The 13,340-nt window shown below is 43.9% G+C and overlaps 1 protein-coding gene across 2 annotated transcripts; it reads left to right on the top strand.

Moving 5' to 3' along the window:
• Positions 1-976: 976 nt before the first annotated feature.
• Tmem267 (transmembrane protein 267) lies at positions 977-9,750 on the top strand. Of its 2 annotated transcripts, none has more exons than XM_028885387.2 (3): positions 977-2,157; positions 6,351-6,734; positions 8,859-9,750. In XM_028885387.2, the coding sequence occupies exons 2-3, from the start codon at positions 6,405-6,407 to the stop codon at positions 9,192-9,194; spliced, it is 666 nt and encodes a 221-aa protein (XP_028741220.1). In that variant the 5' UTR covers positions 977-2,157; positions 6,351-6,404; the 3' UTR covers positions 9,195-9,750. The 2 variants fall into 2 exon arrangements, with proteins under 2 accessions (XP_028741220.1, XP_028741219.1); XM_028885386.2 differs by having other exon boundaries at positions 977-2,467.
• Positions 9,751-13,340: the final 3,590 nt, after the last annotated feature.

Genomic DNA, 13,340 nt, shown 5'->3' with positions numbered 1-13,340 from the left:
TCAGAAGCGGGCTCTGATTGGCTGGGTGTGTAGTGAAATGGAGTAAGAAGGTAAGGCTCAATTAGGGAGAGCCTGCTGCCACACCCGAAAGAGTTCTCAGTTAAGCTGGTGGCCCCATCTCCCCCCCCCCCCCCCCCCCCCCCCCACCCCCCACTGTGAGAGCGGTGCTGAGGAAGCAGGCTGTCTGGAGGACCCACCCCACTGTTGTTACGTAAATGTATGGATATGTATATACACATGCATCCCTAAATAAACACAGCCTGCTCAGTCTGAACTTGCATGTGTGCTTCCAGGGCTGACATGGGTTTGGATAAACAGTTGGTGTGCTCATCCCCAGGGAAGACTTAGTTCTCCTGCTCTCAGCGTCCCTTAATTGCCTGTAATTCTTTATGTAGGGTTGAGACCCCTCAGGCTTTCCAGGAATTTGAAAGAGAGCAAGAAGGTATATAAGAGAGGGGCTTGGAAGGAGGAAAGGGAATGATGCATTATCTCAAAAAAAAAAAAAAAAAAAAAGTAACTTTGAAAAAAAAAACATATCCAGGGGGTTTTGAGCCTACTCTACCATTGGCTCGGCTTAAAACCAGGGATCACCCCCATCTCTATCAGAACTATTAAAAAAAAACAAACAAACTGCATTTTAAAAAAAGAAAACTGATCTAAGCAGTTCTGCTGCGACCTATTGATACAGTCTAGGGGTCTGGATCAGGTTTGTTCTCTCTGTTAAAAGACAGGGAAAATCTGAAGCTCAACCGGGAACAGCAGAGCAATCTCCATCACAGAATCGGCAGTTGAAGAACCGCATTTATGGAGGGTGAGGAAATGCGTGCAGCAGACCCTCTGAGGGGAAAAAAAAAAACCCTCTGCAAAGCAGAGAGGGCACACACAGAGCTGAAAATCCAGTCTCTTGAGGGCTGGGGCTGCTGGAGCCCCTGAGGAGTTCCCTTGCCTACTTAGGGTTGTTCAGTTTGGAGACAGATAGGATGCTAGATTGGTCCTAACTGGTGTTTTCCTCATCTGGCTTTGAACTTGAGCCAGTCCATCAGCAGAGGACCTGGCTGGTGGGAGACAGAGGCTGCCAGGAGATTAAGGAAGAAGCTGACCAACTTGGAAATTTGCCAGCCATGGCCCCTTTCCTTATCTGTCTGCCGCGCCCCCCCCTCCCAGGGAGTCTAACTCCTAATCTATGAGGCTCTTGACATTTAAGGCAGGAAACAAGAACAAAGGGATGGAGTGGCTTAGGAGTGATAACGTCAATTAGTTGAGTGGACAAACACCCTTTTATAGCCACACTCTGGGCTCCTTCACTTTTCTGGTCTCAGTAAAAGTTTCTGTCTGCAGTTCTCCCAACTACCTCACTAAAGTTAGTTGGTCTCTCCCAAATCAAATATATCACCCTGTTTATTTCCTTAACAGTATTTATCAGTGTCTATCCAGTGTAGTTCCTTGTGGTCCAGTAAATGAGCTCCGTGGTTAATCTGAAGCTATTCTGTAGCCTAGTACAACAAAAGTATTCAGTATGTGTTGTATGAATGAATGGCTGCCTTCAGCCAGTAGGCTTCCAGAAAGCCTAGACTGTATGGCACATAGACCAACCATACTGCCATAAGGGCCATATCCCTAATCCTAAAGCAGTACAAATATATTAGTTCAGGTTGACGAATTTTCAGGGTATGTGTGTGAGGTGACCCAGGAGTTCACTTGATATTGAAGATTCCAACTGACATGAATATTGCTAGCCTCGTCTTCCATCCTGACTTGTTTTGAGGAAGTGAGAAGAGGTAAAGAACGTCCCTCTTGGTATCTTTGGTCTGTTTCACGCCAGATGTTTCCTTGTGCTAAGAGAGCACCTGCCTCAGCAAGGCAGTAAGTATATATAGTCACAGTTTCAGAAGGGAGATTTGAATCCAGTTAGTATTGCTCTTTTGTTTGCAACAGGTTGGTAGTCATGATTGTTCTTGCCAGGACCCTGCTGTCCTAAGACCAGCCTCAGCCGCCACCAGTGTCTAGCAAAGACTTGAGACATCCCCAAGGGGGCGACGGAGCACTGCGGTGTGTCAGGCCTGAGATCATTGCCTCGCCAGCCCTGGGGCATCCCCTGAAGGAAGTTAGAAACTTCTGTCCCTTTGAGACCCAGACCCACTGCGCATCCTGCACCAGGTGAGGTGACTTCTCCGTCCTGGCTTGCCCGCCGTCACTTGGGTGCACCGAGGTGGGTGAGTCGACGCCCGCTAAGCCAAGACACCGACGGGACGTTTCCCACTTCTCTCCCGGGCTTTGGAGGCTGGTAGACCTCACGGCACCAACCAGATCCACCTGCGAGCGCCAGGAGCCGCTCCGAGAGGAGCCTGCATCCCGGCGTCCGCAGGGACTCGGAGGACCGGGCCGCTCGGGCCGGCGCCTGCGTCTCTATGGTGCGGCCGAGGGGCGGAGCGCCGCCGGCTCGCCCGCCGACTGCGAAGCGAGCAGGGTATGGCTGAGCTGCGGCGGGCCGGGCGGGGAGGGACGGGTGCAGCGCGCCGCGTTCAAAGGGAGGCTGGAGGGACGAAGCCCGGGCGGTCGGGGGTCGGGGCTGCGGGCTGGGAGGGCAGGCTCACTGTCGAGCCAGAGCTGCACACCTACCTCCTCCTCCTCCTCCCGCTCTCCGGGTCCCGGGATGCTGCTCGCTCTTCCCAGCCGGGAGCCGGCGGGGCGGGCGTCTGGGCAGAAGAGGTCACTGTCTCCCTAACTTGAGTAGCAGAGTCCTGAGCGCCCCGGAGTTAGCTAATCCTCCAAGTGCTAAGACTTCCTGCCCGCCCCGTTTAACATCCAAAAACTTACTAGATCACACGGACCTCAGAAAAGCAGGACTTGAGGAATTTGCTAGGGTTGGAAACTTGTTGAGAGGCATAACTGCATTTTATTTGTAGTCGTTTACAAGAGCTAAATACTTTACGTGCGGAGAGAGATCGGGATGGCCTCAGAGTCAGGGTGAACTGAACAAGATTTGTGTTTTTTTCCTTTATTAATCGCCAGCATTAGATTTGGCATCTGCTTTCGGTGTTTTAGCACTTAAGAATTCAAGTGTACTGACTTTTACAGCAACTATAGTTTGGTGAGGAGAACTTATTTGTAAAGCCTAATAAAGGCAGTTTGGGGCAGGCAGGGCATGTTTTTGTTTCGTTGTTTGTTGTGATGACTTTGTTTTGGTTGTTTTTGTTTTTTTTGTTTTTTTTTTTTTTTTTTTTTTTGAGACATGGTCTCACTGTGTCCTCCGTGTTGGTCTTGGAATCCCTGAACTGAAGTAGTCTTTCTGCTTCAGCCTCCTGAGTGCTGGGACTATAGACCTCTTGGTTTTGTGCTGCTTCTCCCCAAGGTTAGGGGGATGGAGGAACTGAAGAAGAAAATGACCTTGACATTGGAAATGTCTTACTTGTTTGTGTAGAAATGTGTGATTGGTAGAAAAAAAAAATCCTCATATTGTATAATTTAAAAGACCGGCTAATGTGAGAAATTACGGGAAGGGAGATGACCATATCGCTTGCTGGGAAGTCCCCATCGTTGGTGACATTTGCTATAAGGAGGATGTAATGAAACAAATTTAGACCATTAATTAAAAAAAAAAAGTGGCTTCTTGAAGCAGCAGAAAAATTAGATGATTGGCTCTTATGGTAGAGAAGTCATCCCAAATAACACCTCTATGAATGTTTAGCTTCTCAGCAGAGGACTGGTATTTAGCTTGGTAGGAGAGTGCTGCCAACATTTCTGAGGTCCTGGATTCAATCCCTTTTGGAATACACACCAATTAACATTAATAAAATGTTGTGTGGTATCAGAAATATAACTTTTAGTATAACAAAAATATTTTCCCCTTTTGTCAGGCAGTGGTGGCACACACCTTTAATCCCAGCACTCGGGAGGCACAGCCAGGCAAATCTCTGTGAGTTTCAAGGCCACCCTGGTCTACAGATCAAGCTCCAGGACAGGCACCAAAACTACACAGAGAAACCCTGTCTCAGGGAAAAAAAAAAAAAAAGCCCCTTTTTACGTGGATAATAGGGGTGGAACTTGGGTCTCCAGGCTTGTACAACAAATATATTTATCACTGGGCCATGCTACCAGTCTGTAGATTTTTTTTTTTCAAGACGGAGTCTTACTATGTAACCCTGTAGACCAGCTGGCCTCTAACTCATAGAGATTCACCTGCGTTGGCCTCCCGAGTGCTGGGATTAAAGACATGTGCCACCAACACACAGCTGAAATGTTTTTCCTTTTTGTCCCAATATGTCTTTGTCTCTTTAAGACAGAGCTCCTAAAATTCAGGATTGTTGCTGAGGTGCCGTAACTTAGCTGTGTTTTGAACTGTACAGCGGTGATCGTTTTCTCTCAGAATCTGTGTTACTCCACATTAACACTCTTAAAAGTGGAGGAGATGCCATTTCTCATTCTTTTGCAAATAACTTTATTATTGAGGCAGGATCTCTCTATGTAGCCATGGCTAGCCTGGACCTTTCCATGTAGATCAGGCTGGCCTTGAACTCACAAAGATCCACTGGCCTCTACCTCCCAAGTGCTGGTATTACAGGCTTGCACTACCACACTCATTAAATACCAATAAAGCACACTACACTAGCTTTATCTTACATCTTTGTTGGAATATAATTGACATGAAATTAAATCCAAATACTTAAAGTACACAATTGAACATATTTTGACATATCGATGAAACTATCACAAGGAGCTGAATATGGGAATCGTCCCAGAGCTTTCTTTGATTTTCAGCCCTCCCTACGTCCTCCATCCAATCAGCCACTGATCTGCTTTTTCTCAATATCAGTTAGGTTGTGTTTTCTGGAATTTTCCTAGACTCATTTCTAAGTGGAAATGTCAAACATACAGAAGAATTGAAATCAGTGTGAGGAACTATAGAGTCTACTTGTCCATACATCTGGCTGCTGCTCTTGCAGGGGACCCAGGTTCAATTCCCAGCACCTATATGGCAGCTCACACATCTGTGACTCCAGTCCCAAGGGAACCCACACCTTCGGACCTCGCAAATACTACATGCGGGTGGTACACATTCACAATGTAGGCAAATGCCCACACAAATAGAATAAAAAGTTTAAAAACCAGTTGTGACATAGCATTGAAACGTTTGACAGATTATTTCAGTAGCCTGTCCCAATTAGAGCTCAGCACAGAATTATGCCTGCCTTTTCATATAAGCTAAAGTTTCAGGGTTTGTTGTTATGATTCCAGGCAATAGAGAAAAGGAGTGGTTGTTGGGGAGATGTCAAAGAAGCTCTTAAAAGTGTGAACTGTAGAAACAGGGCGTCTTTGCAAACCTTGGACACTGGAGCCAAGGATTTGATATCTTCGTTATTAGCTTTTTGTCTTTGTGTCTGGGATATTTTTTAAGACAAAGTCTCTGTGTAGACCAAGCTGGCCCAGAACTCACAGGGATCCCCCTGTCCCTGCCTACAGAATGCTGTTTTGTGTCTTGGAGCCTGTGACTTCCAAGAGGACCATTCCACATCAGGTTTGCTTAGGAAAAGGAAGCTGGTGGGCTTAGTTTGGGTGACCCTTATCACTACATTAGAGGCAGGGAACTCTAATTGGACGTCTCTGGAGTTTAAGTACCATGGGGACAAGCAGTTTTCCTGAAGGAAAGAGACATGTGTTTAAAAGAAAAAAAATAGATTTAGGCCAGCACTCGGGAGAGAGAGGGATCTCTTGAGTCGAGGCAGTGGTACCAAGTATTCAGAAAAGGCAAATACACAGAGAAACCCTGTCTCGAAAAAAAAAAAAAAAAAAGATTTAGGTATTTACTTTACTTGTATATGTATGTGCCAAGTGTATGCATATGCACCATGTGCACACGGCTATCCGTAGAGGCCGGAAGAAAGTATCAGATGCCCTAGAGCAAGAGTTACAGGCAGTTGTGAGTACCCCATTGTGGGTGTTCCAGGTCCTCTGAAAGAGCAGCAAGAGCTGTTACACTCGGCCATCTCTCCAGCCCGGAAAGAAAACTTTTTTTTTTTTTTTTTTTTTTCAAAAATATAGAAGCAGTTGTTGTGTTTACAGCTACAATGAATGCCCACTGTCATTATCATACACATTCTGACAGAGCTATTTAAATGCCTAGCAGGAATAAATAAAATTCAATGGGCTTTCTGGAATTCTCCTTGGTGCCACATAAACTGGTTTTCCTGTAAAACTGACTTACTGTTTTGACCATACAGCATATTGCACACTATGTAAGGGATGTTAATTTCTCCACTTCGTTTTTATAATGATGGCTGATGTCGTTCGTGTAAATAGTATGTGGCAGTCTATGACCTTCACTGATCTTTTTCTTTTGGTTTCTATTGTAGGGTACTAAGGATGAAGACAAGAATAGCCAGTTGGCCCCTGATGGCTTTTACTATATGCTGACCCAGTTTATGATGGCCTCCAAAGTTGAAAAGACTCATGCTTTACAACAGTGTTTTAGCACAGAGTCTCTCGTTTCCAGCCTCGGTCTGGGGATCTTTTGCCTAGTAGCTGATAGACTTCTCCGGTTTTCCGTAATTCAACAAAATGATTGGCTTCGTGCCCTCTCAGATAACATAGTACATGGAGTGATTGGCATGTGGTCATGGGCAGTGGTCATTGGAATCAAGAAGAAGGCTGACTTTGGAGAAATTCTTTTAGCTGGATTTTTAGCCTCTGTTATTGATATTGACCATTTTTTTCTCGCTCGATCCCTATCTTTAAAGGTAAGACATCGCCGTAGTTATCTGGCTTTAATGTCTTTAGTCTCTCCAAGCCGGTCTTCTTAGCCATCATAGGCTAGAGAGAATGTCTTACTTTGAAACAGGAACGCTAATTCATTCAACTTTTTTGAGTAATTAGTTCCCTAAGGATGCACACAGACACGTAGCTAATCAAATTTGCTGTCACAAAGTCCCACATAGACATAAAGTAAGAACTCTTAACTGTGCTGAGAAGTTCTTGCTGGCTCACAGAGAATGCATTAGCAAACTGGTGCAAACGAGCAGGATTCACTCCTGGTGTGATCTTTCTTCAGGACCACACTACATTTCTCTTCATACTCTCTATATCTCATTGTGCATCTCCTGGGTGTGCCGTCACTGTTATCACTCCTGGGAAACACCCAAAGATTTGCCTGCCGAGTACCGAGATTAAAGGCAAGTGCCACCACCGCCCAGCTTGCCTGCTTTTTATATGCATATAAGTTACAAACATTTCAGAAAAGAAGTATGGATTCAAAGCAAGGACTTTGCCTTGTGGGCCACTGGCCTGGGAAGTGACCTGGCCCACCTAGTAGGTGCTCAGGAGATCTTTGCCCAGTGGAGGGGAAAGCATCCTTTCTTCCTGCTTGTCACAGACAAAGTGCCTCAGGGTTGCCTGACTCGGAAGCTCAGCCGGAAGGAGGAATGGTCGCTGGCTCAAGACAAACTTTAGCTTTTTTATTTCCTGTAAGCGAAGGTAACACAGGGCAAAATCCTATTCCCTCAGCTTCAGCATAGAGAAGGACAAAAATAATAACTTGAAGTAATCTTTTAATGCCAGTAGTAAATCCGGAAGTATTCATGGCTGTTATGAAACAGTTATGATACAGATGTCCTCCCTTTTCCCTGTGTTAATGAAGGAGTATCTTATTTGTTGTGCACGTACTCTTAGATGTCTCACAAAGCTCCTAATAAAGCACAAGTCATAGAATAGAAAGGGATGGAGCGAGGATGAGTTCCAGGGTGAGGTTGGACAGGAGGAAGAGCTACTAATGTCTCTACACTGTAGCTGACAATATCTGTGTCAGAGTAGCTGGTGAAGAGGAATTGTATTCTCAACACACACACATGATAGCTGATGAAGCCGTAGACACTCCACTTACTCTAATTCAACCATCACATTTTATATACACGTAGGGAATGTCACACTGAACTTCTTAAATTATATTTGCATATTATTTGTCAATTACAAACTTTAAAATAGGGCTGGAGGGATGGCTCAGTGGTCAAGAGCACTGCTTGCTCTTCCCAAGGACCTGGTTTCCAGCCCCGCTGTGGCAGCTCACAACTGCCTGTAACTCCAGCTCCAGGGCATCCAATGTCCTTTTTTTGGCCTCCAAGTCAACTGCATGCTTATACACATACCTACACACAGATACACATAAGTGAAATTAAAAAAGAAAAATCTCAGGAAGAAAACAACTTTCAAATATGGCTGATGAGATGGCTCGGCAAGGAAGTGTAAATACACATAAAAATATAGAAGTGTTTTTAGTTTTGAATGTTACTTAAACCCAGTTGTACAAATCCCATGCTTAGGATATAAATTATGTTTGTGACTTTTTAAGCAAATACTGGGAAACTTATAAAATTAATACAATATTCCTTTTTTTAAAAAAAATTTACTTATTTAGTTATTTATTATGTATACAGTGTTCTGTCTGCATGTATGCCTGCACACCTGAAGAGATCATCAGATCTTATTATAGATGGTTATAAGCTGCTATGTGGTTGCTGGGAATTGAACTCAGGACCTTTGGAATAGCAGCCAGTGATTTTAACCTCTGAGTCATCTCTCCAGCCCCAATACCATATTCCTAAGACCTCCATTTTATTGTTGGTGCAAAGGATATGGTGGCCATGCTTTTATTATCTCACATTTTAAGTTAAAAAGGTACTTTTACTATAGAGTACCATAGAGAGTGAAAAGAGAAACACTGACCTGCAAACCGTGTGTCCAGTGCATCTGCAGTGTTCTGTTTTTCTTGCATTTCCAGTTGACACTGGACATGTTAAAATATTCAGATGCAGCTGTGAGATTTTTTTTGCAAGGAAGGAAATGATGCTAGCTGCTGCCTCTCCCCTCAGGCTGCCTTGACTCTCCCGAGAAGACCTTTCCTCCACTGCTCCACGGTGATCCCTGTCGCAGTTGTGAGTGTGAAGCTCGCCATGCACCTCTTCAGGCTCAGAGACTCCTGGTGCTTCCTCCCGTGGATGCTATTTATTTCCTGGACTTCGCATCATATCCGAGATGGAATTCGTCACGGCCTGTGGATATGCCCATTTGGAAAAACTTCTCCTTTGCCCTTCTGGCTTTATGTAATAACCACGTTATCCTTACCTCATATGTGCTCATTCCTTATGTATCTAACAGGGACCAGACAAATGATGTCTTCAAAACATGGGATGCGTATTGATGTCTGAGATGACCGCGGCTGTAAGGAAAGGAATAGCTCAGAGGACGGTCATGAAAGACAGCCAACGTTCAAGTGAAATTTTGTTTTTGTGTTTGAGACAGGGTTTATCCGTGCAGCCCTGGCTGTCCTGGAACTCACTCTGTAGATCAGGCTGGCCTCAGACTCAGAAGAGTGCTGGGATTAAAGGCACGCACCACCACTGCCCGGCCTCAAGTGAGATCTTTAAAACACAGTTAGGTACTTTATTTAGTTTTTATCATTCTCAGGCCCTCTCGCTGGGGAGGCGTGCTCAGTCATTTCATTTCCCTCTTACACGTCCATCTAGTGCAGGATCGGGTTTGCCTGTATTTCATGCTACGTTATATTGCTGCTGCTTTATCGGACTTTCCTGGCTTTGTCAAGTTAATCTCTATTGTCTGGAAGTCTGTCCATTTCCTGATTAAAACGCTCAAAATCTGGGATGGCTAATTTATAGAAATGAAGCCTGATCCTAATTAGTCTTATCGGTAAAAACCAGGAGTCAGATATCGGGGTAATAACCTGCAAGATCAGAGAAGCAGAGGAGCAGCCACAGTGACTTCTTACCTCTACGAATCCTCAGACCAAATGGGTAGCCAAGACCCTGTCTCCACTCACCCCACATTCCTGTCTCCGCCGCCTACTGCTGGGATCAAAGGCACACACCTCCACTGCCACACTCTGTTTCTCCTTTAGACTGGATCGATCTTGTGTAGCCCAGAGTGGCCCTGAACTCCTGATCTTCCTGCTTCTTCCTCCCAAGTGCCGGGATTAAAGGTGTGTGCTGCCACCACTGCCTGACCTCTATGGTTGACCAGTGGCTGGCTCTGCCCTCTGATCTCCAGGCAAGCTCTTTTTGTCAAAACACAAACAAAATATCATACAACATAGAAAGCTCATATTATATTTGGATTCACATTTTCCTGAGACACAGAAACAGTGAAGTGGACAGAATAAATAGGATCATGATAAAAATGTATGTACTGAAGTGATAATTTTAAATGTTCTGTGGACGGTGATTATTGGCAGAAATCTATCTAAAATAATAGAATTAAAATCTAAATTACGATTTCAGAAATCAATTTAGGAAGTATTATTATCCCATGTTACCTATAATCACATTCACTGAAGTTTATGGGGGGTGGGGGGTAGTGTGGTTAGCCCAGGAATCTCGTGTTAGCATTTTCACTAATTTGAAAAACACAACTGAATGTTTAAAAATATTTATTAACAAAGAGCATTGACAAAATGATATCTGGATCATCACTGAACTTCTATAAAAACAGTTCTGGGCAATGTTGTCATTTGATGTGCAGATTTCTGACAGCCACTGACATCGCAATTGCTGTGGGATTGTCACAAACTAGTCTAAAAGATTGTATGAAATGATTTTTTTTAATCTTCTCCATACTGAGAACTGAAAGATTTTTCAAAATAAAGTAGTTTTTGGAAATCTTGCTTTTTCTTTTGGTGTTTCAGACTCGACTGTTAAGATGATTAACTTTTACTAGAGAAGGAAGTGCGTTACTGTAAATTTTACATCTGTAGTTTGATATTACCTTGGTCAATATCCTGCCCTGGGGGCTTCTCCCTTTCTTTGTGGCGTATATTCTTGTGGGCTGCAAGAATATATTACAGAGATTCAGCTGTGTATTAAAGCTGAACTTTGGCCAAGGGTCTGTCAAAAGGCAAAGCCATTTATTATGAATATTTGGTGTTACCCAGCCTTTAATATTTCAGCTGTCTTCTGCTATGAAATCCTAGCATGCCCAGACCAATTGGTAAACAGTTCAGCTCCCCTGACCTGCTGAACCTACTAAGTTACTAACTGCCCTGCTGAGCTTAGGAGACAAGCTGGCAGGAGACTCATAGCTTTGCTTCCTGTGCTAATGGAGCTCAGGTCATCCCCTCGCCTTGAGGAGGCCTAGTGATTCTCCAGAGCACTTTGACTTTTAACAAAAGGGGTTTTTACATATCAAGGTGAGAGAGAAAACAACAGTCCTGAGGAGACAGGGAACCACGTGCGCAGGGAAAGAAAGGGCAGGTATTTTCTGTAGGGAAGAACAGAACAGCTTGGCTAGAGAGAAGAGAAGATGAGGGTAAGCAGATCTGGAGTAGAGTTTTTGAGTGCCAGGAGTAGAGAGCAGCAGAGATGGAGAAAGAGGATACAGGGGATGAAGATGAGGCTGGAAGCATAGGAGTTAGTGTTAGCAGGACCGTGAGCTAGGGAACTGGACGGAACTGTAGTTATGGAGACAGGATTTCATCCCAGAGAAATAAAGTAGATGGATATAGACCTTGGTATATCTAGAGTTGTTCCTGCCTTGAATGCCTGGTGGAGCTATAGTTGAAATGATAGAATTTTGTCTTAGAGGAATAAAGTTAACAGACATAAGAATATAATATACGTAGATTTTTTTCCTCAGATCCCACACTGGACTTAGCTGAGCCCCTGGACCCTGGGCACTCCATAATATATGATTCCTGTTTTCTTCAGATTTTTTTTTTTAAACTGATGACTTGTAATGGTAGCAATTGTGTGCCTTATTCTCTGAGGAAAAGTGGATGACTCGGACCATGATGTCATATCCAAACCAGGCTCCGAGCTTTACAAAGAGTTCTGTACATTGTTAGGAAGATTCATGATCTTTGGGGATTTAAATTTCTTATTGCTAAGTTAAATTCTTTACAATCTGTTACTTTATATGGCCTACCCCTTACAACCTATTACCTTTCAAAAGCAACTGTCAATTTGGTCGGTATGATAGTAAATATTACATAAAGATTAAATTTATTTATTTATTTTTGGTTTTTTGAGTCAGGATTTCTCTGTGTAGCTTTGCACCTTTCCTGAAACTCACTCTGTAGCCCAGGCTGGCCTCGAACTCACAGAGATCCACCTGCCTCTGAGTGCTGGAATTAAAGGCGTGTGCCACCACTGCCCGGCTTAAAACCCTCTGGCTTAAATCCATGAAAATGAAGTCTATATCTTATGTAAATTTTTCTAAGTTGTGAAACCCTTTGTATCTTTTTCTCTCTTCATATTAAGCATAAGCACATAGTGAGCTCCAGGACAGCCAGGACGACACAGAGAGACCTTGCTTAAGGATGTCACCTTGCCACTTTGGCGATCATCTAACTTTTTACTGTTAGAATGAAAATTCACTTAGACCATCATTCCTTCCTTAAGTAATAACTAAAGGTTTGGGATGGTTTTCCAGTTCCTACCTCCACCCTCGAGCAATGTCCCTTCTTTACATGAATGTTGTGGCTATGACCTCTAGAACACTAACAACCAGCAGCCACCTCTCCCTCCGTACTACCACTCTGTTCTTGGTCCTACTGACCAAAGAAGTTTGTCAACACACCATTTCCCATTGGCCTGTGTCTCTTCTCCATCCTCTTCACATCTTCCGTTAGCTAGTTTGTCTCTCCTCACTGGTCCATCGTCCCAGGCTGCTCTTGATCTATATTAGTTGTTCAGCTTATTCCTGCTGGCTTCAGGAAAACACCACCACTGCACTAGAAACTCATCCCCTAGTCTTGCCAACTCCTTCCTTAATCAGATAATTTTCAGGGAGGACCTGGTGAAAACTCTACCCGATAGCATGACTAGCAGTGAGCAAGCGGCACAGGACACAGATGCCCAACTGTTCAAGGTTTGTATTCTCCAAACCCAAAGCCCAGGGTGTTTTCATCCAGGCCCATGTACATTTGTGAGGGGATATACTAGACACACACACATGTACACACACAAAGACACACACACACACACACACACACACACACACACAGATCTCGGAGACATAATCTCTCTATGTAGCCCAACCCAGACTGGACTGGAATAGCAGTTATTTCTACCTCAGCCTCTGAGTGCTGGAATAATAAGCTTGCAAAGCCATGCCTGGCTTGGACATACTTTTTATACTGGGAGTTTCAGTTGATAGACTTTGTCTCCTAAAGCTACAAAACGATGACTAAGGTCATTCACTCCTCTGCCCTCGCTCCAAATCAGACAAGCCGGTGATAATTGATCAGAATTTTATACAAGTTTAAAGAATAATCTTAGTACTTTATGCCTTTTATATCCTATTATAAATGAAGTAGCACTTTATTCCATATTATTCATATGTAT

This window comes from Peromyscus leucopus, chromosome 11 (assembly GCF_004664715.2).
Source record: "Peromyscus leucopus breed LL Stock chromosome 11, UCI_PerLeu_2.1, whole genome shotgun sequence".
NCBI lineage: Eukaryota > Metazoa > Chordata > Mammalia > Rodentia > Cricetidae > Peromyscus > Peromyscus leucopus.
This window is presented reverse-complemented; position numbering and strand designations above follow the sequence as displayed.

Coding starts and splice junctions, on each gene's coding strand:
- Tmem267 (XM_028885387.2), top strand. CDS start 6,405: ATGCTGACCCAGTTTATGATGGCCTCCAAAGTTGAAAAGACTCATGCT. Junction 6,735..8,858: donor CTCGATCCCTATCTTTAAAG/GTAAGACATCGC, acceptor CTCTCCCCTCAG/GCTGCCTTGACTCTCCCGAG.